This window comes from Myiozetetes cayanensis, unplaced genomic scaffold (genome assembly GCF_022539395.1).
Source record: "Myiozetetes cayanensis isolate MyiCay16 unplaced genomic scaffold, myiCay2020 scf10, whole genome shotgun sequence".
NCBI classification, from domain to species: domain Eukaryota; kingdom Metazoa; phylum Chordata; class Aves; order Passeriformes; family Tyrannidae; genus Myiozetetes; species Myiozetetes cayanensis.
The window spans coordinates 1,569,676-1,595,944 of NW_026086605.1; the positions used below are offsets into that span (position 1 = coordinate 1,569,676).

General features: G+C 46.7%; 1 protein-coding gene across 1 annotated transcript; it reads left to right on the forward strand.

Moving 5' to 3' along the window:
• The first annotated feature begins 2,643 nt into the window (after nucleotides 1-2,643).
• BAG3 (BAG cochaperone 3) lies at nucleotides 2,644-19,855 on the forward strand. The gene is given in 6 exon segments (XM_050340801.1): nucleotides 2,644-2,707; nucleotides 2,710-2,813; nucleotides 14,260-14,556; nucleotides 16,578-16,854; nucleotides 16,857-16,957; nucleotides 18,548-19,855. Coding segments are annotated over 6 exon segments (1,614 nt in total). The 3' UTR covers nucleotides 19,319-19,855.
• Nucleotides 19,856-26,269: the final 6,414 nt, after the last annotated feature.

Below are 26,269 nucleotides of genomic sequence, written 5' to 3' on the forward strand. Positions count from 1 at the left end.
CTAATGGTTTTCCAGGTGGTTTACCAAAAATCAGCCCATTTTTCAAGACAAAAACCCACAGAAGACCCCGTAGAGTTTATTAACTCTGGGTAACCACAATCACACGGTTTCTGGTGGTAGTGGAACAGCCTGGAGCAGATGATCAGCCTGGTACTCCTGGGTGTGTGAACACCTGGACGAGTCAGGAGTGCTGTGTTTGCACCGACATGGAGAGGAAGAAAAGCAGCAAATGCTTCTTGATTGTTTCCCCCTCTGAAATAGAACATATAGACCTGGAGCCTGGAGCCCCATCTGAGATTAGCCAGACACCACAAACTCACTTATCTTAATAACAGATTTCTCTGAAGCCAAGATTTTTGCTTGGAGTATCCTTTACATGAACATTTCTGTAAATCATTCTGACCTGCAGGAGGGCTAATGACAACATAGACCAGAAGCCAAATGGCCTTGGGGTCCCAGCTATGGCCCAGAGACACCACAGTCCAGGAGAACAGTGAATCCCTGGACAGCTATCCTGAATAACCTGCCTAGCTGGGAGTCCTTTCACCTGCACAGGAAACCAGGCTAAAACCTACCTGTCAGGAAAGACAATTCAATTAACAGAAAAAACATGATGTCTTGCCAGCTAAATTCAATCACTAAAATGCTTTTCCTTGTCAGCCCAGACTGCTCTCTCTCCAGCTGGATGCTTGTCAGCCCTGCAGCAGCTCAAGTGAATCCTGAACCATTAGCCCATTATAATTTTTGTGAAATACAGTCCCCTCTGTTTCTTAGCAGAGCATGCCCCCCCCCCAAATGTCTAAGTTAAGCCTGTTAGATATCCCTTTGAATTTTCCTTTTATTAATTTTTCATCTACTTGCTGACCTTATTCATTACCTCTGCTGGGTGCATGGTTGGCTGTCAGCTACAAACCCCATCTGTATCACTTCCTCAACTTACAAGAGTAATTTTCCTGTAGGACCTTTTGAACATCTGTGTCCCCCGTGCCTGAATCAGCTGCTTTTGTTGATTTGGCAGAGGCTCTGGCATATGCTACAGGGAACATATGGTCCAAGCGTGTGTTTTTGTTATGAAACTGAGAGTGAAATTCCTCTGCAGATTGGAAGCAGAGTAAATCACTGATATTGTGCCTTTTGAGGCTACTGCTGGCACTGGGGGGGCTGAGCAGAGCTCTTATGCCACAGAGAGAACATGAGAGGTAGCAGAGGTAGGAAACCTGCCCAGGGAGAGGCAGCACAGTCCAGGACTGATGTGAGATGCTCCAGATATGGGACTTGTTGCTCAGAGAAAAAGGTAAGTCAGAAATGGGGGTGGTAATACAGACATCTGAAAGTAAAGGCTCTGGGAAGAAATGATCCATTCACAAAACTTACGAGTCAAAGGCACACAAGAGCAAGGGCAGAAAACGGGTCTGGGATGGATGACAGTGTGGTTCTGATGGCAAGGGACACGCAGGATGGAAGAGCTGCAGGAATGAAGGAGCAAGTTTGAGCAATTACTTGGTTTGTCAGTGTGATAAGTAAAACTCTTCTGTCAAAAGATGAATGACTATCAGTGCCAAGCAGTATCCAGAGATCTTTGATCCTGCCTCGAGCAGGAGGAGATTCTGGCTCTCCTCAGGGGTGTGAACAGACAAGGGTTTTTTGAAGCAAGAGATAGGTCGGTAATGAGCATCCATCTCCGAGGAATTCATGCTTTGAATTCCTTGAAACAAATAGCTTTCCAGAAGGTAACTTCTGCATTTGAGGGATATTGTGCACTCACTCTGCTACTTGAACTATCAACAGGCGTCTGTGGCTGCTCCTGTGACTATCAGATGACTACAAGTGGCGTCACTGTGAAGCACAGTTACCTCAAGCTAGACCCATTGAGTGCATGACGTGCTGATAATGCACCCATGAGAAAGGGATGGTTTCAAACCTCACAGACGCCTTCAGGTGTATTTCTGAGTGAAACTGAGGACTGAGACACGGATTTGCAAAGAGGCGAGAAAGTTCAAACCAGTCGAATCTGAAGAACAACGCCTGCCCACACCCTCATTTGGGAAGCAACATTGTTTTTGTTATTTGTCAGCTATAACCTGGAATTACCAGTCACGGGGCAGCGAGGTTTGGGGAGGAGCTTTGTGCTTTCTCTCGCTGCACGGGGGTCGGAGTGTCCGTGCGAGGGTGCCGGAGGGGTTCCCCGGTGATGGGCTGTGCCGTGCGGGGCTCGGGAGGTGGCCCAGGACGGCAGCTCCGGCTGGTCCATTCACCCCGCGGTGCCCGTCTCGGAGAACTCCCTCCCCCGCCTGGAGAACCGGGAACGCCGTCCCGGGACGCGCCTGGGGACGCCTGCGGGGCTGGGACACGGCTGCAGCTCCCAGGGCGTTCCCAGGGCGCCGCTCCCGGTACCCCGGGGGTCCGCCGGGCAGTGCTGGACACAACCAGAAGTTTCCAGCCGGCTGCTCCTCCGCCGTCCCCCGCCCTCCTTCTTCTCCTCCTCCGCGTCCCGCCTCTCGTCCCTCCCCGCCGCCGCCCCCCGCGCCGCCGTTTCCAGACAGTTCCAGCCCCGCGCCCCCGCCCCCGGCCCCCGGCGGATAAAGCGGCGGGCCCGGCCCCCGCCCCGCACTGTGCCCGCACCGTCCCCGCAGCCGCCCGGCCATGAGCGCGGCCGCGCAGACCCCGCCGCCGCCGCAGATGGAGGGCAGCGCCGAGCCGCTGCCCCCGGCTGGGAGATCAAGATCGACCCGCAGACGGGATGGCCCTTCTTCGTGGATCACAACAGCCGCACCACCACCTGGAGCGACCCGCGCCTGCGGGCAGCGCCGCAGGTACGGCGGGAGGGGGCCCGGCCCGGGGGGCTGGGGGGGTCCGGGGGCCGCGCTCCCCCCGCCCGGGGCGATGCGGAGAGGGCAGGAGCTGCCTTTTGTCTCTGACGCACTGCAGTCCCTTTTTTGTGCATTAAATCATTTGATACTTGGGCCCTCTGATGTTTATTTAAAGTTGGCGAAGTCCGCCCGGCCTGCCAGCGGAGAGGAGAACCTGATTTATTTTTCAGCTGTGAAACGGCTCAAATCGCGAATGCCTTAAAAAAAAAGGAAAAAAGGAAAAAAAAAAAGAAAAGAAACCCAGCACGGACTCTGATCAAGTTTCATTTTTCTTCCTATTTTTTCTTTTTCTTTTTTTCTTATTTTCTCCCCCCTTTTTCTTTTCCCTGGTCCCAAACTCTCCGGGCAGCTGCCCGCTCCGGTTTCGTTCCGAAGCACGCTCAGGGAAAAGCCGCGTCTCACTCCAAATATGTCCATGGAAGGAGAGACGCGGAGGGCAGAGCGGCCGGGATTTTGCCGGGGCCCTGAGGAATGACCCTTTCGGGTCAAGCTGCCCGGGTTTTGGGGAATACAGCCCGTTCCTTCGGGGGTTACAGCCCTCTGACCCAGCAGCGCGACGGCTGCGGGCAGAAAGTGCTGGAAACTTGAGCGGAGTAGGAGTTCCCGGTGGGAAGGCGATTCCCCTGGGGTCTGGGCGCGCTGCTCCGCGGGCAGCACCGCCTATCCCCGGGCACGCAGCCTGCCCGGCTCCCCTGCCCTGCCGGAATTCCTCCCGGGAAGGGGCTCCGACACGTCCCGGGCGCTCCGCGGGGCTGGCCCGGAGCCCACCGGGGAGGGGCCCCGGGGGCTGTGCAGGGGCCCCGGGGGCTGTGCAGGGACCGGGGGGCTGTGCAGGACCGGGGCCTGCAGGGACCGGGGGCCTGTGCAGGGACCGGGGGCCTGTGCAGGGACCGGGGGCCTGTGCAGGGACCGGGGGCCTGTGCAGGGACCGGGGGGCTGTGCAGGGCCCGGGGGGCTGTGCGGGGCCCGGGGGGCTGTGCAGGCCCGGGCTGTGCAGGCCCGGGGGCTGTGCGGGACCGGGGCCTGTGCAGGGACCGGGGGCTGTGCAGGGCCCGGGGGCTGTGCAGGGCCTGGGGCTGGGACTGGGCCTGGGGACCGGTGTGCAGGGCCCCGGGGGCTGTGCAGGGACCGGGGGGCTGTGCAGGGACCGGGGGGGCTGCGGAGCCCCCGGTGCGCCTTCTCGGCCCGTGCGGAGCCCGAGGGCAGCGGGGAGGGGGCTGCGGGATGCCACAGACCTGCCGCAACTTTTTCTCTTGCAGCCCTTGCGAGGCGCTCAAGAAGTGTTAATTATTTTAAGAACTTAACGTTTCTTAAAATAGTAATTGCCCGGTTTGTGAGCGCGGGCCGTGACTGAAAGCTCCGTGTGAGAGCAGCTGGCATTGGAAGGAAAGGGACCGACTTCTCTGTCACAAATTAACCCACTTTTCAGCTCTTTAAGTTCTAGCTCGTTTGGTCTATAAATTCTAGTAATAATGTAAAGAGGTCTTAGGAAAGTGTACTTTGCTAGTCTCAATATTCATGTTATCGTAGGAAAAAGTGTTTTATCTCCTCTTTGGAGGCACCATCTTCCAGCTTTAATGGGGCACCTGTTAACACTGGCTCTTATGGTAATAAAAATAACAAATAATGTGGGTTTTTATAACCATAAAACGTACTTGAGAAGGAAAGTGTGCTGTTTACTCAAGGGCTTTTGTTACAGAAATACCACTTGAGACTAACCCATTTAACAGAACAGTGCCCTTTAAGCTGCTTTGATAATTGTGTGAAGTGACTGGGAGTCCTCTGATGGATCAGTTCTCTGCTTGAGTGGGTGCCTGAAACAAAGCAAATTTTCACCCTATCTCATGTGAAATCTGTGGTAATGAGAAGTGCCCCTCCTGCCAACTTGGAAGGGTTATCACAGGTACAAAAAGCTGCACCTGCTTTTGAACAGCTCTTGTGGGATGCACTTTTTCCAAACAGGAAAACTTGTTACTGCTTTCTATAATGTGTGTATGCTTCGGGTTTGTTCAGTGAGGGACAGAAATGCCTCCAGAGATGAATCTGGAAAACTGCTGATTTTTGAGAGTTCCTGTCTAATGTTGTTCAAAGAAAAACCCTCCAGTTTATGGTGATAGAAATTGTGTGTAGCTCCTGTCACCCAGCCATTTGTCAGAGCCCTAAGTTAAGTGTATCTGCTGGAATTCATGGACAATTCCTGAAATTTAGATGGAGTTCCAGTGTATTTCATGAGGATAGGTACTATTTAGCAACAGAGTCATAGAATCAAGCCTGAGGAAACTGTCTCTTCCTAAATAATGTTTTAGCTAGACAATGCCAAAGAAGACCAATTACCCACTGACAATGAATTTAAAAACCAGCAATGATTTTTGAAGACATCAGACTTTTGTTAATGCCTAAACAAGGACAAAACCAGAGATGCAGGCAGAAAGAGAGACTAGATGGGAAGAGTTTCCCGATTTCCTTCATTCTCAGTCTAACTCAAATGAGAACTTGTGGCTTTTAGAAGTGATTTGAGAATCACAAATCCTGACTGCATGTGTCAGGCTTCACTTACCTTTCCAAGGATCAAACTTGTGCTGACTTTATTGCTGCTTCGTTTTCATTGAAATCAGACAGTGAAATTTGCATTTTTTTTACCCCCTTTAAGGTGGTCTTACACTGTATCTACCAATATCCTCTCAGTGAGTGTTTATTCCCTTTCTGAAGAGATTTTTGGCTACAAAGTGAGGTATTACACTGTCTGTGGACAATGAGTGGAGCACAGATCTAGAGCTAACTGAGCTTTCCTAGCTCAGCAGTCCAGCTGAGGCAGTATCAGAGTGAAGTCCTGGTGTTCCCAAGTGCTTGATCTTGGTCTTCTCACTTACTCCAGGCTTAGCATCAGTGCAGCCATGCTGACTGCAGTGATCTGTGCCAGATACATAATCAGGTAAAAGTTGAAGTGGCTCCTTTGAAATTTTAACCCATGACAGAGCCAGTTTAAACCAACGAAACCAGACCTTGATGTTGCATTTAACTCTGTAGCTTAGATGCATTTGTGAATTCAGATGACTCTGTTATTTTCTGATTCAGTCTAGCCTTTTTGTTTTTTTACTCACATGAAGGATGGGTGTTCCTCCTCTGCAAGTTTGCCTCTTACTTGTAAGAAATCATTGCAGTGTAAGGTTGAATTAGGGACACCTTCCTGAGAAAAAGAGAAAAGTCTCTTACTGCTCCAGTGAGAAATAAGGCACAGCTTTGCAAATGACCAAAAAACATTTTTTAATGAAACTTCTTGGTAGACTAATGATTTTCTGATTAGTTAATAGTAAGACACTCAAGGAGTAAGGTACAATCAATACTGTGAAGCAGTATATACATACTTCTACTGAAAACATGTTTTCTAGCCATGTCACTCTTCCTCTTTTCCTTTGGTAGAGCTACTGATTTTCTATGCTAATTTATTGTTATTTTCTGTGTTAACTTGGGGCATCACAGCTGTGCATATTTCCTGCAAGATTGTCTTATAATGTTAAACTGTAAACGTTGAACACTGAAAAAATTTGATTGCACTTAAAGAAGAAAACAAAACCGAGGCTTGCATAGGTATTTATTGATGCCCCTTCTACGTGTTGTCTCCCCATGCAGTAAAGCCCCTGGGAAATGATGCACTAAAAATAGAGCAGAGGAATTGACTGTGCTGAGCTTTGCTGGCTGGATATTGCAGAGATCGATAGCTCGCTGGTGCCGTGGGTTTGAGCTGAAAGCTGTAGCAGGCAGGCACACAGCCATAAGAGTGAGCTGGGGTACGAGTACTGCTTGCAACCAGGAACAAAGGAAGAAGGAGCCATCTTACCCTCCTGCTGGTGCCTCACTGGTGTCTGGGGAACAACTAACTACACCTAACTTTCCATCCCCCCTTCCTGACTGTGGCAGCTCCTTGCTCTCAGCTTCCCCAAATAAGCCTGAAGTCACTCAATTCTCATCTCTTTAGCAGTGGATTTATTTTTGAGCACTGACTGCTCACGTTCAAGTTGACCGAACAATTCTTGGGAGCCCAAATTAGAAATTGCACTGTGAGTTCAGTCCGGCCTCTCTGAGACTTCATCTCTCGCACTGGTTCACATCAGGGGAAGGGAATGTAGGGCTGGCTTAGCTGGCAATTAGGGCCTCTTCTACCTGCGGTGTTTTACATCACTAATGCTGATGTGCGCTCTGTCAGGTTAGCAGGTTAGTCACTGGATTACAAAGGGACTGCAAGTAAAAGGCAGAATGTGTAGCAGTGGCAGAATTATCAGTAGGGGGTTTTTGGAGGATTGTGACTGGCTCTGTCCAGATTCCCTGCAGCTGCTTTGTGCAGTTATTTAAAGCCCCCCTTTACACGGTAAGCAGGGAGTTAATTTACGGGGATATCGGTTAATCTGAAAACAAGAGGTGGATCTAACCAGAAGTGAGAGACAGGAACTGAAGAAATCACGCTGGAGATCATGGCAGTGTCTGGGCAACCACGCAAGAGGAGAAGCAAAGGAGGGGTTGCAGAGCTCTGTGCAAGTCCTGGCACCGTGTGCCTCTTACCTAAAGGACAAAGGAAGGATCCTTGTGCCAGGTGGCAGCGTTCTTGCCTAGGAATCATATTTTTAACACTTGTATACACAGGCAGGATTTTTCCATAATCACATGGCAAAAATAGAATTGTTCCCACTGGAACTGTGATAAGGCAGGTAACAGCCCAGCATGCTGTGGGGTATCCAGACAGGATCACTCTCTAGGTGAGCTCTGTCTCCAGAGCTTTCTAGGGCATCTGTGGTCTCTCTTCGTTGCCAAGTTAAAGGCAAATGTAAATTAGAAGAAATGGCTTGTTCACACAGATCACATTATTTAATTACAGACTGAAAGAAAAATGCTGTATCTTAAATATGTTGCAGGAGCTGTTGGTTTGATTATTCTTATTTTTCCTTCTTGGTTTCACAGACAGGAAAATCAGGCATGTGTTTGAGTGAGTGACTCGTCTGTCATCACCCAGTAGGTCAGGTAGCACGAAAGTGTGTATTTTTTATGGCTGATGGCAAAGCCTTATAACTAATAAATGAGGTGCAGTGTAGTAAGTGGTTTTAGTGTTGGAAATTGCTGTTTAAGGAAGTGAAGTCACAAAAATGCTGCTCGCAAAATGAAATTTTAGGTGAAAATGTGGAGCCTGACGATAAACTGTGGAATTCACAGCCCTCTCTTCAACCATTATTTCCTTATTCTCATTTTTTTTTAATGAGGCATTGTTTTGCTAATCCTTGAGACTTGTGCTTTCTCCATTATTCCAGATTTCTGGTTCATAGCTAACAGGAGAGCAGCAGGTTGGCTACCTGCTTCTCAGGCAGGCAGGCAGTGAACAGAAATAACTGAATAAAGTGTGTCGTTCTCATCGTCCTTGACGAGGATGTTTCTGTTAGCCCTCCAAAGGGCTCTTCTTTAACCCTGTCCATTAAAGCTGATGGTGGGTGGTGATTGCAGCTCTCCCAAGAGTGCTCTGCTCCCTGTAGTAGTCATTGCTTCTCTCTCAAACATGTTCAGTTTGGTCCCTGGGGTGCACAACGGGCTAACTTCCACTCGTGGGCACAAAAGGCAGGTGATGTCATGTCTGCACCGAGGTGCTTTAGCTTAAGAATCATCTCAGTGATCAGAAGAGGGCTTTTTTTTTTTTGTTTGTTCCTGCAACAGGATTGATCTGCAAGATGTGTTTGCTCCGGGCTCTCTGTGCTGCAAAGCTCAGGATTAGGTTTCTCCTTTGGTTTCTAATGGTGTTTATTTATTCCTAATGGCATCCCTGGCCTTCCTCAGTCAGAGCATATGTTAATGTCATACTTGGATAATACAGCCCAATAATTACAAGAGGGAACAAAAGGCCTATTTGCCTACACATGTGTATGTTGGGAAATAAAAGCTCAGCATTCAACAAGTGGAACATCAAAAGCAGCTTGGGCTGTAATTGGGTTACATGATGCGACTGACACCAAGTCCTACTGAGACAGCTCATGCAGCCCAGCTCGTTCATGGTTCCTGCAGTCAGCAGCTAATGATATCTTGCTCAAATGCCTGTGTGCTCAGTCCATGTATTTAAGCACGAATACTGAGTAAAAGGGTGAGAATGCAAAAGTCTCCAGCAGCTGAAGAGCAGCCCTAAGAAGGCTGGAGTCAGCACGGAGAGCAGATCACTCTGCACCCTCCAATTTGTGTAGTTATCTGGGGACTGGTAATAAAACCTACTCCATGCTGATGTTGTGCTATTAACATGTTCAAATACAAAGCACTGCTGAGAAACTTCTTAGGAATACTTGGACATGCTGATTTCTGTTGATAGCAAAGCTAGTGTAGTACTTCTGCTCAGTTAACACAACAGAGGAGGAAAAAAGGTCTGGCCAGAAGTAAAATACAAATGGATCTGGAATCCAAATCTAGTGCTTAGTTTTGCCTTTCTGTGACAAAATGTTGTTTTTTCTTTTTCCTTTTTTGTTTTCTTTTTTTTTTTAATAAAGAGAATTGATACATCACTCCTAGATTTCAATATTGGGTACTACTGGCTTTTCTGGTTCTTCATGGTAATTTCTGATAAATACATTTGGGCATATGGGCAAAGGAAACTTGGGGGTTGTATTTCAGTGACTCATTTTAGATGTTGTATTTGGATGTGAAAGAACAGAATCATGCTATTCCCTTCTTCCTAAATTTTTAAGATCTGGGCTTAATATCATGGAAAATGTGATCTGAAGTTAGATTTTTATCAGGTACTAGCATTTTCTCAGTCATTTGAGCAACTAGAATACTTCTGTGTGCATAGTACTCCACAGCAGCAGCTTGCAAGGTCAGAACCACTGAAGTCAGCAGACCCTCTGTTTGCTTACAGAAAGATGTTGAACCTCTTGGCAACGTTGGTAAATTTTGTTTTCCCTTTGCTTTAGATATTTACAAAACAGGTTCAATTTAAATACGTGCACTGCTGCTCTGCAGAGCTACAGAGGTGCTCCATGTGAGTTTAATACACAGATGCTGTAGAGAACTGGCTGCTGTACTGCAGATGACATCTGTACAGGTTAAGAATGCAAGAGTGCAATGGAACAAGACTTGCTTTTCAACTTTATTTTGTAGACCGTTTTAGTATAAGGGGAATGAAAAATGTATTATGTAAGGAGTCTCAAAAGGGAGATTCTGAGTTCAGTACAACTATTGCAGTCATCTAGCAGGCACACAGAATGTTTTGACAAATTCAATTTGATTGGTACAGCCACCTGGAAACTGCAATGGCAATTTGCTGGCATAAGCAGAGGCTGAGTTTGCAGGTGTCTGTGTTTCAGTCTGGAATAATACTTGAGCTGGGGCACACTGGGAGTTATGCCATTATCCACTCCAGATAGTACAGCTGTTTTAGGAGTTCTGTTTCAACGCTGTGTTTCTTCTCTTGCTGTTGCTTTTATCCTTCCAAGGGCTCTTGGTTTCAGAACTCACTTAAAAGCCAGGCAAGTTGGAGGATTTTAGTGTCAGTCCTGACCATGCCCTTCCCACAGGAAGCCAGGAGAAGGATGGAGGGGTATGAAGTGTTTTTTCCAGTTGCACAACCCGTGCTGGCTGCACCTTTGTTTATCGTGGTGATGGCCTGACAACAGAAACGCAGGGCCTGGTCCCCAGCGAGCTGTCAAATGCCCTCCCCGCTGGGCCAGAGCACTCCCCTTTCACTGCACGGCAGGATTGTTCCCTCAGCACCTCCTGACGTGCTGCAGTGGGCTTGAGTTCCTGGGGGTATTGCAGCCTCCCTGAAACATAGGCTGGGACTGCTGTCAAAATGTCTGAGCTGCTCAAGGGAGGGTTTTTGCATTTTTGTGCTCCCTGCTTTTTGGGGAGACTGTTAAATGTAAGTTGGGTGTGTGATCAGAGCTGGGATTGCTGCACTGCTGGGACTCAGTCCTGCTACTTACTGAAAATTGATTAATACTGAAAATTGCTGCTTGTAGCTACTCTCAACTTTGTTATTAAGGAATTTATTGTTTCTGTAGATGAGGGCAGAGGAATTTTCCTTCAGTTTGTTTTAATGCAGAAATCTGAATTGGGTTCCTGGTGTTTATGTGTAAACTGGGAAGGATGATGGACTAAGACTAGTGATTCATTTATTGGGCATTTCTCTCTCTGTGCAGATTTGTGTTCAGTGTGAGCTCTGCACTTTTCCAGACAACATGTTTGTTAATATAACAAGCAAGAACTGTATGCAATAGAAGGCAAAGAAAGCCAGAAAATGGCTTTTTTGGTGCTGGCTGTGCTCTAGAACACAAAGCATTCAGAACAAATCCATGAATTTTTTCTCTGTCATGTAATGACAGCAGTTTTCCAGAGCTCGATTCCATTCCTCCCCCTTGCACACTGTCCCCAGGCACACCTGAGCTTCTCCTGCCGTGTTCCAGAACCTGTTTGGCCAGGCTGGAAACACAGACTGCCTTGCTCAAAACAGAACTGCTTGGGCTGCAAGCCTGGCCGTGGGGGCACTGGGATCTGCACGTACTCACTGTTGGGTGGATTGTCACTGGAAGGGCACCCAAACCACTGGCAGCATCTACCTGAACCCAGGGCCGTGGATTGCCCGTGTTTGTGACTGTATGACAGTGGGAAGGAAAGGGAAAGGAACAGGAATGTTTAAGATGTGGTGACACAAACTGGCTAATGTAAGCAACTGTTTACAGAGGTAACTCTTAATGAAGTGTTGAAGGGAACAATGTAGATCAGGAAGAGCAGTTGTGAGGAGAGCACCTTTTCTCAACCTGATCTCTGCCTCAGAGCTACTGCTGGTGGGGAGAACAAGGCCACTGCATTTGTTCCTTTACTGGGGGCTGCTCCAGTGTGACTGCATGGGTGAGAGGCATTCCTCTGGGGCTGGACCTGACTACAGGGCAGAAACAGCCTGGGACAAAGGACCAACTCAATGCTAACTTTCCACAGAGGCAGCACAGCTTGTCTGAAGCTGTGAGAATTCGTGAGAAGTTATGGCAGTATAGTTTATGCTGTGGCACTTAGTAGAAGGGCCAATGTTTCCATTAACAAAAAAAACAAAAAACAAACCAAGACAACAACAACTAAAACCAAACAAAGCAAACCCACCCAATAAAGTATTGCCAGAAGTTTTACTTCAGTTGCAAGATGAATGGTTTGGAAAAGCAGTCCAACCTGATTTTGCTTTGGTTCTGGGCTGCTGCTTTTGTATTTCTTACCAGGGCTTAAGTTGCTGTGGCAGATGTCTCACATTGCTAGGAAGGTTCAGGACAAGGACAGCCTCACAGGTCTGAACATGACATGGAAGGGGAAGCTCGTGGCTGGACTCCCAGGGGGGTGGTTCATGTAGGGTAGGAGGGGTGGACACTGTCCATGTTGAATCCTTGGCAATGGTTTGTCATTGTGGATTGTTCCAGATGACTGGAGGACTTATTCCCAAATGAAGCTGTTCAAAACACTGCAGACCCCAAAAATGCCTTGAGAGGAGCTGACAGCTAATCTCGAGCTCTTTACACCCAAGTGGAGTGGAGCTGGTTTGGCTGACAGCCTTCTCATGTCAGGGCATCTGCAGGTGCTCCTGGCCCACCCAGCTCCTAAACCCTTCCCACAGAGATGCTGGAAGTGAGGGCATCTCCTTTTTATAGCAGTGGGAGCCGTGGCTGTAGGTGGGGTGGCTGGGGAATGCTCGGGTTACTCCGTCAGGGAGACTGTGCAGAGCAGCTGGTGCAGGCTGGGCACAGAATGCCTGCAGTCAGCTCAGAGCACCAAGGTGCTTCTTCCCACTCTGGAATCATCAGTTTCCTTCCCAGCTCGCCCTGTGGACACTTGGCTCTGCCTGGGCCTCGTGTTGTAGTCAGCCGAGCACACCTCAGGTTTATTTAGCTGTAAATGCAGTTTACAGTAACCGTGTCCCTGCGGATCCCGGGAGAGGAGGCTGCTGGGAGGGCTCTGTGTGCAGGGTTATGCTGGTGGGAGGTGAACAAGCACATGTTTGTGGTGTGCGTGGGGTTCTGAAAGCCCCTGGCCAGCCTGTGTTGAGCACAGGAACGTGGTTTCCTGGTAGGGTGAATTTAAGATGACTCATCTGTCGGCGGTGGATCCCGGTGCAGACCTTGGCACGAGATCATCCTTGTTCTGCAGCTGGAAAAGCCAACTTCAGATTGCTGCTCCGTGCGAACTTTCTAGGCCTGGCTCTCCTCTGGGCCTCTTCCAGAATTCTTTCTTTGTGGAGGGTTTTTTTTTAATAAGTAAAAGGAAGTGGAACATCAGGGCTCAGACTTTGAACTTGTTCCTTTCCATGTTTTTTTATCTTTATTGGTTTCCCTAAATAATGGCTTTTATTCTCTGAAGTTTCATTGCTTACAGGAATTCTCACAATTGCTTTTTAAGGGGATACTGTCATATGGAAAGATTACTGGTAATTTGGTTGGTAAAATAGTTAATTCCTATTGAATTGGTATATCAACGTGTACAAAAGCAACATGAAATATTTTTGCAGCTTAAACAACTCTTTAAAAATAGGGTTTCCAACACTTGCACCATATGTCCCCTTATTAAATTCTCCTCTTACTGAATAATGACATTACCCTCTGAATGACAGAGGTGCTTGTTACATGATCTGACTTAGAGATACATCTGGAACTTGGCCCTCGCGGGGTCTCAAAATAGAATGACCGATGCAGGAAGAACTTACTAGAGGACTTGTGAGGGCTCTGAGTACAAACCACTTCCACCCTTGCCAGGGCTTTGACATTGTCCAGGGAGCCTATTCAGACAACCCAGGGATTTTTTCATCTTGCTTTTCAGCCTTTTCCCCTTTGTTGGGCTGTCCTGTCTTCCCCTCCCCTCTCCCTCAATGTTTACTGAACGAATCCTCCCTTTGCTGGAAGTGAATGTATTGTTCAGTGTGCAGCGTCAGTCAGAACAATACCAACAAGATTGTGTTTCTGATGGGATTAGTCTTCCTTGGAAGTGTCCTTTCAGATGTTATGCGTAGCACGGATGTGTTCTGAGAGGTGCTAAGGAAATGGGCTTGTTTGAATTGGATGAGCTCCACTGAACAGGGTGGGCTGGTGGCTAAAAGCTAGTGATGCATGCTAAACAAGAAATCTTGTTGTGCTTGTGCAGGTATTTTAAAGCCCAAGGAAGTATTTCTGAGAAGTGGGGCTGAAGGCCCCACACATAAGCAGATTTTTTAGCTTCCTCCCTTGTGCTGCCTGCGGTGCAGTGTTAGCACCTGCTGTTCGCTGCCCTGCACAGCCCTGAGAGGGCTCAGCTCCTCATACACAGCTGATGCTGCTTTTAGGACAGACCTTCAGGGCAGCTTTTTCTCACGGCTTCTCTGAGCTACCAATAAGCACCGTGTGATGTTTTTCACTTGCAGGAAGGCCAGTCCTCAGCAAACGGCCCATCTCGAGACAGCCCCCGGCAGCTGCCGGCCAGAGAAGGAAGCGTGGGATACCCCAAGCTGCGGGCCGGCTACATCCCCATCCCCGTCATCCACGAGGGCCTGGACGGCCGGCAGCAGCACCCCTGCTTCTCTGCCCCGCAGAGGTACAAGACAGAAGCCGTGCCCGGCGCGGGGCAGGCCTATCCCGGCCCCGAGTCCCCCGCGCCCGCGGATAAACAGAGCGGACAGACAACGGCAGCTGCACCAGCGCCGGCCACGCACGGACACGAGGTAACCACCGGCACCGCGGGGACGCCTCTGCTGGGCACCCCGTGACACACGGGGAGCTGAGCTTCAGAAGGCCACACTTGCCATCGGGATTACGTTTTCCCGATACTTTCCCGGTACTGAAATGCAAAAGTTGCACAGTCACGGCAGCAGGAATACGTCTGGGTTTTCCAGAGTCACCTGCTCCCGTTCTGGAATGGCTCTGCAGAGGTAAATGTGTGAGGGACTCTGCTGAGCCCAGCAGGTCCTGCAGCAGGGGAGGGCTGTGCAGGGCTTGGACAGGTTCCCTCACAAGTGGAGGATAAAGACAAGTCTCTTGTGTTCTGCCCCATGAGTCAAACTGAAGTGAACAAAGTGGGAGAGACAAAAATAAAAGTGTCCAGTCAGCGAACAACCCAGGCCACTTCAGAAGTCCTTTGCTTCTTAATTTAATATTTCGGTTGTATAAAGAGCGTGGATTTACATAAATGCAGATTTAAAAGTCTATTGTAAGGTGCTTTTGTCCTTCAGTGGCATGTGAAAATATTTCCAAACGATGAACTTCTTTGAAAAAAGTCACCCTGCTTGTTCTGTGTTTGAGAAGGTTGGATTTTGGTTGGCCTGTTCTCTGTGGAGAACTAGCAGATTGGTATTCTTGTAATATATGGAAATACCAACCTCATTTTTATTCAGAGTAAGATGAGCAGGAAATTCAGCCTTCACCAAGCTGAAAACATATCAGGTCTGTAATTCAGCAGTAGTGGCATCTTGTCTGAAACCTATTTGGAGTCTGAGGAATGTAATTAAAATCCTGTTGGCAGGTTTCTCAGCTGTCTTGACTAACAATGCCTTGTCCATGCAGTACCAGGACAAGAGGCCCAGCTTTTCCTTCTTCCAAGCTTTGTCTCGTCTGCAGAGTGGCTTCAGGAATGTGTCTTCTGTGCCACTTACTGAAGTCCTCAGAGATAAGCAGAGGGGACTCAGACCTTGATGTGACAAGCTTGGGCAGTGCAGTGACGGTACCAAAGAGCAGAGCCTGTGTTGGTGACTGTAAACTGCGTGTCAGCAAGGCTGCCTGTGGTGCCAGTGCTGGGGGCTGTAATGCAAACCAGCACTTGTTTATTTAGGGGTGCTGTTTCAGGGGCAGCTGAGTGTTCACCAGCACCAAAAGAGGGGTCTTGCTCCCTTCCCTCCTGCCTTGCCTGCCCTTCTCCTGCCTTCTGGCAGTGTTGTCCTGCCCTCTCCTCTGCCAGCTCCAGGCTGACCTGGCCTTTCCCTGAGCTGTGTCACACACCCACCAGGGCATCAGCTGCTGGAGCTGGTGCAGAGGGGGAGGGGATGGACAGGCAGAGCAGGAGGTGGGAGGATGGGAACAACCAACCTGCCTTTCCCCAAACTGCAGACCCACAACCTGGAACATGCTGAGAACTGGATTCTGCAGCAGCTCAGCCCACTGCTTGTTCCTAAGGGCATGGCTAAGCCAGTGCAGCTCTTGCTGCTGGTGCCGAGGGGTTGAGGCACAGGAAGGTCCAGGAGAGGGGGAAAAAGGGGCATTATCCGTGGTATGTATTGCCATAGCCTGATACCAGATTGGTAACATGCTTCATAAAAACCCCAACAAAACACACAAAATCTGATAGTGTCACTGGGATCAGAAGTCCAAACGTTGTGTGCCTCTGTTAGTTTAGATTTTTGTCTCCAGCTTAGAATTTGTTTGCTGAGCCTAATTTACCTCAAATTTGACAGGTTTAGACAGGAACAGCCATGCAAAAGCAGCACACATTCTGACTGAGCATCCACTCCCTGCTCATTTGAGGGCTGGGAATGCTGTAGCTCAGGTTTCTACTTGTTATGATGATGCTCTCACAACTTCTGTGGTTTGTCTAGTGAGGCCCTTGGCCAAAAAGACAGGGAAATGGAGCCCTTGCGTGCCGGAAACACAAGTTCAGTTTCTGTGATGATTGCCTCTGTTTCTCTTTGGAAATGAAAAGTATTGTGAGCGCAAAATGGTTAAAATTTACTAATGGATTTTGTTTTCGTGGCAGCCTCCGCCTCCTGGAGCATCTGATCCTCCAACAGTTCCCCCTCAGTCCTCTGGCAGACCCAACGCAGGGAGCCATCAGCTGCCTCGTGGCTATATTCCGATTCCCGTGATCCACGAGAACATGCCCCGGCAGCCGACACAGGCCTACCACCAGGCACAGAAGACACACTACCCTGCCCAGCAGAGCGAGTTCCAGGCCCACCAGCCGGTGTTCCACAAGATCCAGCCCGAGGACAGGGAGCCCAAGGCGCCGCGGGCTCAGTCTCCCTTCAGGGTGGCTCAGAGGGCTCTTCGAGTCGGGAGAGCTCCCCAGCCAGAGTTACCACCCAGATGCAGCCCCCAGCTCCCATCAGAGTGCAGACAGTTGTGGACAGACCCCAGGTACGTAGAGCGGGGAAGGGAAGCGCCTCCCAGGGACTCCAGTGTGGCTGGAGCTGGAGATGAGCTTGTACCAACACGTAGATGAAAGCACGCAAAGCAGTCTCCGTTTCTGGATTTACTCAGACTGGGAGATACTGAGATTAACATGAGCAGAGAGTTGCCTTTCCACATGTCAGGACTGGGGAGTCTTTGGATCACTGAAATGTGATTTAAGACCTGATTTGATCTTCTCTCGTCAGAGTATAATTTGGTGTAATTACACTGAGGTCACTGATGTTGCATTATGTTTATGAGATGAAAATCAGGTCCATGGGATTTGTGACATCTCTGTAAATACACTTCTCAGATGTCTCAGAGCCACTTAGTGCATAGCATCAGATGCACAAAGTCATTTTAGCTATGAAGAGAAAGTATCAGCAAAATCTAGTCTTTTATTCTTCCACTGGAAGCACGCTCTTGGGTGTAGAACCTGTTGCTCATTGAACACTTTTTCCATGTTAAAATTCTTACTAAAACTACAGTTAAAGACTACTGGGAATTAGACAGCTGTGAATGTGTGGAGTGGGTGTGTACAAGCCTTGATTTCCTCTCTGGAGAGGAAAAGGAGAGGAGTAGAATTAGGTTAACATATTTGAATACCCATGTACTGTGACAAAACAAGGAAGACTTCAGGTTAAATAGCATATTTTAAGTCATTGTGCTAATTTATTTTCGTGAGTGAGAGTTTGTGCTCCCTAATAATTTTTATGTTCAATGGGCAAAGCAGTAACAGGTTGTCTGTGCAGACCACTTACTTATTTGGTGTAAATAAAATATAGATATTTTAATTCAGCCATCTAAATCCAGGAGAGCTGGATTTGGTATCTTTCAAAATCACAGTATATGTGCACAAACGAGTAAAGGAGGTGCCAGGGAAAGGAAAACACAAATCTCATAAAATGCAGTTTTCTGCTAAGATTTCCCAACTAATCTCAATTTCAAGAGGTTTCTGATTTGATGCCATAGATTTGGAGTAATCCCAAGGATTGTCCCTAATCGCTCCAGTATAATAAGATTGACACAGTAACCTCTGCATGTAAATATGCTAAAGATAAAATCAGTAAAAATAAGCACTAGCAAAAAAAAGGAATGCCCTGAAAACAGGAACGGGATGAGAATAGCCCAAAATGGGACTGAAACTCAAAGTAATTGGCTTTTCACGAAGGGTGAGCTCTAAATTAGTGACCCACAGGATGAAATCTTGACTGTGCTGCTGTCAGCTGCGAAAGCTCTGACTTCAGTCAGGGGAAGGCTTTGCTCTAAGATCCCATCTTACAGAACTGCTCGTGGGGCTGATTTTATTGGGCACAGGCAGGATTTGGTGTTTGTGAGAGTTGATTTGTGCCTGTAGTCTGCAATAGCTTGAAAATGCTTTCCAGCACAGTGCTGGTTTTGAGAACAGTAAAATTCAGCAATGCCCAAGAATGGTTAATCATCCCGTGTGTGCAAATGGCACTGCTGGGAGCACAGAAACTGGGGGTTAGGTTACTTGTTCTTTAGAAGGAAAAAAGGAGCTTTGTGTCTCAACACAAAACTTGCCTTGCTCACCAGGTTTCTCAGCAACAAGTCCCTCCTCAGGAGCCACCAAGAGCAGCCCCTGCACCTGAAGTGAAGCCTGAGAACAAGGCAGCCCCAGCCCCCGAAACTGAGGCACCGTCAACATATATCCCGATTCAGGTCACCCACCAAGAACCAGAGCCTAAAGCACCACCCCAGAAGCCTCCAGCCATGCCAGAGAAAGCTGATAAAAAGGCTCCTCCCCCTGCTAAGGTTGCTCCCCCCCAGGAAAAGCCTCCTCCTGAGGAAGCGCCGCCGCCCCCGAAGACGATGGAAACGGGGGAACCTCCAAAGCATCCCGGTGTTCTGAAAGTGGAAGCAATCCTGGAGAAAGTACAAATGCTTGAGCAGGCGGTCAACTCCTTCGAAGGCAAGAAAACTGACAAAAAATACTTGATGATTGAAGAGTATTTGACCAAAGAGTTGCTAGCCCTAGACTCGGTGGACCCTGAGGGTCGTGCGGATGTGCGCCAGGCCAGGAGAGATGGTGTAAGGAAGGTCCAGACCATTTTGGAAAAACTTGAACAGAAAGCGGAAGATGTCCCAGAACCTGTTGATGGACTTCAGCCAAATTGTCCAGAGCCTAAGGCACCACAGGAAATCATGGAGATTGAACCTGTGGTAGTCAAGAGTAAGGGAGATACCAGTAATAAAAATGCTAAAGAGGAAACCAAAATGGAAGGACATCAGCCTGAAACTAAGGAAGAAGTGTTTACCAATCTGGCTACTACGACAAACACATCTAATAACCCAACTGAACCATAGCTATGTGCTGAAATCCAAATCTCTCAGACTCTATAACTTAAAGTGTGTTTAAGTGAATTTTAAGTTGCATGCATTTCCGGAGCTCTTTTCAGCTGGTTTTAATCAACGTAGCAGCTTGGGACACAGTAAACACTTTGTGGGGAAAGGAGGGAGCTAGAAAGAAAGTAATGCATTTATCCTTTATTCTTACACTATGTAAAAGACATGTTTCAAAAATAAACCCTGTGCATTAATTGCTTTTAGATCAGCTGAGTGGAGGAAACCAAACGACTTCAGGGTTAATATTGATGCGTGTTGTTTAGGGTGTATTCTTTTGCAGGTGATTTTTGTAAAATCAGTGGCCTGCACTGTCAGAATACCAGTCCTCTTACAAGTATAGCCACTCTTAACAGTAATGTTTTTATTTTTAATGTTCACAGTTGGGCACTTTAAGTAACGATGGATAGAAAGCGTGTAAGAAACTGTAGGGATATTTATATGTGTGCAGGACTTCAATGCTATATTTTAAGAGGGAAATAAAATAATATGGAAGCCTAATTTAGTCTTGTGGTTTTATAAGGTGGAAGTGTAAAGGCAGTAGTTGGATTTAAAAACACTCTTCTAAACACAGAGATGTGTTAGAGCAGCGTTGTAGTTGAAGTCTGACAGCTGTTTTCTCACCAAGACCAAACTGTGTCTTTCTCAATTCCCTTCCTCCCTTTTGATGTTGTTGCTATATCCCATCTATGGATCCAGGAAGAAATTTGACTTAGCATTTCCCTCTCTCCCCAGGAGTCACCATGTAACAGAAATGTTTATAACATTGAGATCTGTTTCTGCTGTGGTTGTCTTACACAAATGTACAGTATCTTCACTTCTTCTGCAAAGTCATTAGTTGTTTATTAGCACTACTTCTGACTTTGCAGCCAGACACAATCTGTGTTCTTAGGTCCAATATGACTCCTCTCATTTTGTGAACAGTTTAAGCGATACTTTGTTCTAAGTAATTGGCAATTTACACCTAAACAAGGCCCATAAGATGTACTTCAGGTATATCCATGTCAAATGAAAGCAGCAGAGTCAGACCAGTGCAGAAGGTGTGCAGGGGAGGAAGGGCTCCTAACCAAACTCCAGAAGTTACCCTTGATTTGTGTTTGTAAAATTAATGAATCTTTTTTTACCTGATAGTGGGTTTACAGCATAGGAGGAAAACTTCAGTTGCTCAAGCCAGTTGATTACTTACTGAACTACACTCTGAATCTTGAAAGTGAATTGGGAATTGGGTTTAAATCCATCTGAAAATCTGTTTTTAAGGGGCAGTTTGAGAGTCATCATTGAGAACTGTCACTCTTTATTTTCCAATAACATGTAAATTGTAGTGCAAAGTGTGTTTTTGAAATAACAGTGTGACTGTGAACTGTCTGCTGAGTTGTAGGTAGAAGGGCGATGCTTCTTTTAGTTTCATTTTGATAGTCAACATCATCATGTAAGAATACACAATGTCTTGTAACCTTTTGGCTCCCCCGGCTTTGGGAGCAGCATTGTAGGCGTTCTAGTGAAGAGGTGTGAAAGTTCATCTGCCTGCGTGATTCTTGCATGAACTCACTTCAGTGGCATATTGCTCATGCAGGATTACATTTCAGTTGAGGACACACATCCCTGACATCATGTAACAAAAATACTTAAATCGAGGAAAAGCAGCCCTGGGTTTTTAGGACTGAGCTCTAAGCAGAGTCTGGAGGAATGAGGCCCTGTCTCGGTGTGGGTTTGTTCAGTAGTGCACTAAAACAATCCAGATCAAAACCACCTCATTAGCTGAGGTGGCCCTGTACAAATTAAGATTATAGTCATAAAAATGTCCTATTTACAGGAAGTTAAACAGGTGCTAGCTTTTCAAACATGTCATCTGCTGCTAATGGAGCCTGATTCATGTTATACTAGTCCGTGTTAGTCAGAGTAGGTGGAGTCAAACGTAATTACAACTGAGGGGGTTCTTTTCCAGAAGCAAAGCTGGAGGTAGAGCTACACTCTGCCAAGTGGCACTCTAAAAGTTCGGTGATTAAAGTCAGTGCTACTCCTGCAGAATTAGGTACAACTGGAAATGAAGGTTTCATGATGTGGCCTAATAAGGGAAAGTCCATGTGGCTGCCCCGGAGCGGCGGGCTGGGCCACTGCTGCTCTGAGTCATCGCCCGCTGGGTTTGCTCTCCTGCTCCAGACTGAACTGTGCCCAGGCCAGCACGTGTGTCCTGACACATCAGCACAGCTCCAGATCTGCGTGAGGGCTGCGAGGAGGAAGCAGCTGAAGATTCCCACCCATTCCCTGTAAGCTCCTGACCTGTTCCCTGCAGAGCCTGTTTGCTTCCTGGTGTTGGTACCAGTGCTGGGGGAGCTGGCAGAGCAGGGGAGGAGGGTTCCTCATTACCTTGCATTTCTGTGGTGTGGGGCTGGCTGGTCTGTGGCTTGAGCCTGGGTACCTTGGCTTTGAAACTCAGGTAGAAAGTACTTAGGGTTTCAGTACTCAGGATGAGGGTTATGTTCATTACTTTTCACGTGCAGCCGTGCACAGCAAAAAGCAAATGTGCTGTTGAGTGCAAGATGCTCAAATACAAAGTGCATTTGCAGGAACCATTTCAAAAAAATCGAATAAGTGTCAAGCAATTAATTTATTCAAGAGGCAAACAATGCCCAAGTCAGTGAAAGGCACTGTTTCAGCTCATTTACAAGTAGCAGGAGGGATATGAAAAGCCTGTACACGGAAGCACAGTGAAAGCTTAGGCTATTTTCTGAGTGCACTATCTTGTCCAGCTTGTGATATTTTAAATGCCACTAGTGGCCTGTTCTCTATATTTAAACTCTCACAGCAGCAAGGCATTGTGTTTCCTATAAATATAGCATTTTGACTATTTATTTACACACAGCCAAATCATGCCCTGCCCTGAGGAAGGGGCAGCAGAAGTTCCATTGCCCCCCAGAGCATGCTGAGACAACTGTGCAGTGATTCCTCCCTTTTTCAGCAGGAGGTACAAACTCTTTATCTGGGATATGTTTGCCCTCCAGCTTTACGTTAGCTCAGCTGTGTTTACAGACACATTTGGGAAGGAAAGTATAAGTCAAACTCCACCCAGAAGGCAGGAAAGCAGCACATAGCTGCTGAAGAGGACAAACCTCCATCAAGGTATGCTTGTGGGAAGGTTTTAATTTGCTGGCTTTTCAGTCTCCCTCCTTAGATGTGCATGTATTGATTTTTTAAATATAGAAGGCACTACTGCATCATGGACTTAAGACATAACAAAAACAGGAGGGCAATGTGGGCTTAGACTAAAGGACTAGTTATGGGCAGTAATGTCCATGCTTTTGGTCCTGTTGTGGCCAAGAAATAAAATGCAGGTGTATTAGCAAAGGGATTTAAATGCTGTGAACATTTAATGTTATATAAATCTTGGGGGTTGTTAGAAAAGCTATCAGTACCACAATTTTCCTGACAGAAACAAATCCGGCCCTTTTGGGCCACAGGGGTAAAGGAGGCCTTTAGAAATAACTAACTTGAGCTCAGTTTTAATTATACAAAATAGCCTTTCCTGAAGCCATAAAATATAAATATAAACTCAAGCCCCAACTTTCTCTGGTTATGTCAATATAATATTGGCATTAGTGACATATGAACACAATCATTTTAGCAACAGATACGATGATTTCCTTGGCACTTTCACTTCTATCTGTGTGGCTAGAAGCATTCTGATGCTGCAGGAGAGCCAAATGAACGAGAGTGTTTATTTTTCTCTGCAGGTAAAGCGTTTGTTTGAAGATAAATGGGGGACACTGAGGTACATTAGCCTTGCTGCCCAGAGGGTGATTTGGGGTTCCATAGTACTGAGTGGTCAATCTGCACAGCAGAACCAGCGAGTGCACGCTGTGTAACACTAGAGACAGTGTAATTGTATGCCAGCCCTGCCAGCCAAGGCTGCAGTTATTTTAAGATGGGCAAGAAGCTGGTTACAAAGCAGGGGAGCATACCAATTCTCAGTCAAATACCTTTCCAGAATTTATAAAGAAGCAGTTTTTAAAAATAAAGAGGCTGGGTCACTTGTTTCCTACTGGAATTTCCGCTGCTGTCTCCCAAAGCTGGAAATCCAGACAAAAGGAAGCTTTAGTTTCCATGTGTCCTTGCACTAGCAAACTGCAGGGCAAGCAGAAGTGGAGAATTTATTGTTAAATTTCAGATTATAAGGAGAAAAGTGCATCCACCACGTTATTTCAGGAAATAGTTCCAAAGGGCACTGAGCTGTGGAAACACATTTCATGTGTGAGAATTAAACATGGAATGTGGGGTTATTTATCTCCACTTCTTCTGACATCTATTCAAGGAATGTTCTCTGACGTGTTCACAACACAGACAGAAATCCCTGGTAGTGTTTGCACTACTGGATAACATTGTTGGAAGTCTTGATAAAAAAGCTGGAGATAGAGATGTAAATAATGAGCTTCTCCCAATGAAATATGGGACCTGTTCTAGGAATGAGGTGAGCAGGCAAGAAACTGTCACAAACTTCCAAGTATTACTGCTTCTGTTATAGATACTCGGTGTGCAGGTGATCTGACTGCAGGGCTGGTCACCTGCCTTCACAAATAGAAAATTATTTCCAAAAATGGGGGGTTATCTGAGTTTTGAAACACGAAAAGAAATACACTGAATTTAGCAGCAAAGGGGTGTGGATCTGAGCTTGGCTTTGCTGTATTTCTGCAGCCCCTGACAGTGAACAGAGAAGATTTGCAAAATCATCTACTTGAAGCCCTGATTTATTGCTTTTCATCATTTGGTGAACTTTGAGTTCCCATCCACTCCTGTCTTGTCAGGAAAGCTCAGCTCCTTCCATTTGCAGAAATGAGCAGTGTCTGGAATAATTCAATTCCCTCCCGCATTTCCCACAGGCTGGGCAGGCAGATAATGTGTTTCCCACAGCCCATACAGATCTGTGGCAAAGAACAGGAGTCATCAGCAGTCTCTCGCCTCTCCGTGCACAGCTCAGAGTGCACAATCTGTTACTGAGAGCCATAATTTTTAACCGAGGCAAGTTTTTCTATTTTATTTTAATAAAAATGAGATTAAACCAAGGAAAACCTAAAGCAGTGTTGCCCAATGGCCAAAAATACGGCAATTTTTACTTCCAAAGGACTGATGAAATGATGACACGTACTCTTAATTAGGCATTTAACTGAAATCATAGAATTTACATTAAAACTTTGGATTTCTGTAAGCGTCTGCTGATGCTGAAAGTGCACAGAAGCACTGCCAAATTTCAAATTGTGTTATTTCAGTATTTAAGGCAGTTGCAAATATTGGAGCTATCAGTGCATCCCGACAAAGATTAAATCTTTCACATTAGAGGTATTTTATAATTCTTACCAGTAGTTACTTCAATATGCTACTCCGTGGATAAAAAAGTATCAGGACTGCGAAGTAACTGTATGGATATATTGGATTACACTGAATAAAGGATATAAGGTAGGGTTGGATAACAATATCATAAACAAATACTGCTGCCTAGAAACAGCTGGCATAGACACATTAAAATATTTAAGGTACCTTTAATATTAACTACCTAGCAACAAGTCCCTGATTACTTCAAGGAAAACAGGCACTACCAGGGAAGGCAGGAATCACAGCAATTGTTATACTTCTGTTTTTTTCCCAGTAACAATTAGACACATAACTCTTCTTATATAGCATACAATTACATGCACAGGGAATCCCTCCCTTAAATAGTTTGTGCTTGACTACACTAAGAAAGGATGTAAGGCTGGGAAATTATGGGATGTGTGCCCTTGGTGTTCTTCCCAGTTCCCGAAGGCAGAGCTTCCTCCTGCCGTGCTTGTGAAACACCAAAGGACCGTGATGGAAAATGGTTTCCTGTCCTGGGTAAGGGAACTTTCTCATCCTGGGTGTGCTCACCCAGCAGGCAGTAAACACGTGGGCAGGGTGCTTTGCTGCTGTGGTGGCAGGCTCTGGGATGTGCCTGCATTCCTGGGATTTCATTTCAGAGCTTGTAAAGGGTGTCAAGTTAATGCAGGTTTGCAGGTTTGGAGGCCCTGGGTTCCTGATGTTCCAGCTATAACACATATTGACACATCCAGTATTTTAACAGCCAGGACACTCAGATTTGGCTTCCAAACTGTGTTTTGTAGAACTCTACTTGTACGTGACACTCTGGAGCTTCTTACAAACCAATGACCATTTCCAGTGCAGGACCTACACGAAGACAGCAATCCCCCAGCACAGGCACAAGAGCCAGTTTAACAGTCTATAAACCCCAAAGAGAGCCACTGGCTCATTCCTGCACCTCTCTATTCCATAACCACAGCTCTAATCCTCATTCCAGAGTTTAACTCGACCAACAATCCTAATCCATCAATCCCTGCCTGCCTCAAAAGCAATGCAAGCCTGCAGACTTCAGAACAGAATTCTATCAGCAGCACCTCTGAACAGAACACAGGCAGCAGCTCCTTATTTCCTGCAAGCTTCAAACTGAGCACAACCTAAGTGAGGGAAAGGATGGCAAATCAAAGTGGGAAAAGAACTGAGTGAAGGTGCAGTTTCAAACCCCTTATCCTCACTGGCATTTTTGAGATTATTGAACAGGTTAGTGTGGTGGGCTTGGCCTTTCAATAGGCTCACTACACACCAGGTTCTACTGAAATGTGAATCCATAAAAAAATTACAGATTTTACTCATTCATTTGACTTTGTGCTTTTATTGAAGGAGGAATGTGGAATTAAGCCACACCTTTATTCTTTGTGGGTGTGTATTGAGCTTCCCTCTGTTAAATCACTTCTTTATTTCTCCACCACAAGCCACACTGTCTTGGTTTTGTCAGTTCTTGAGAAGTGCACGAGTGCATAACTCCCAGAGGTGTTTGCAGACACCTGGCTCAGCTGAGAGGTACAAAGCTTTCCATGCTTACAATATTCCCTG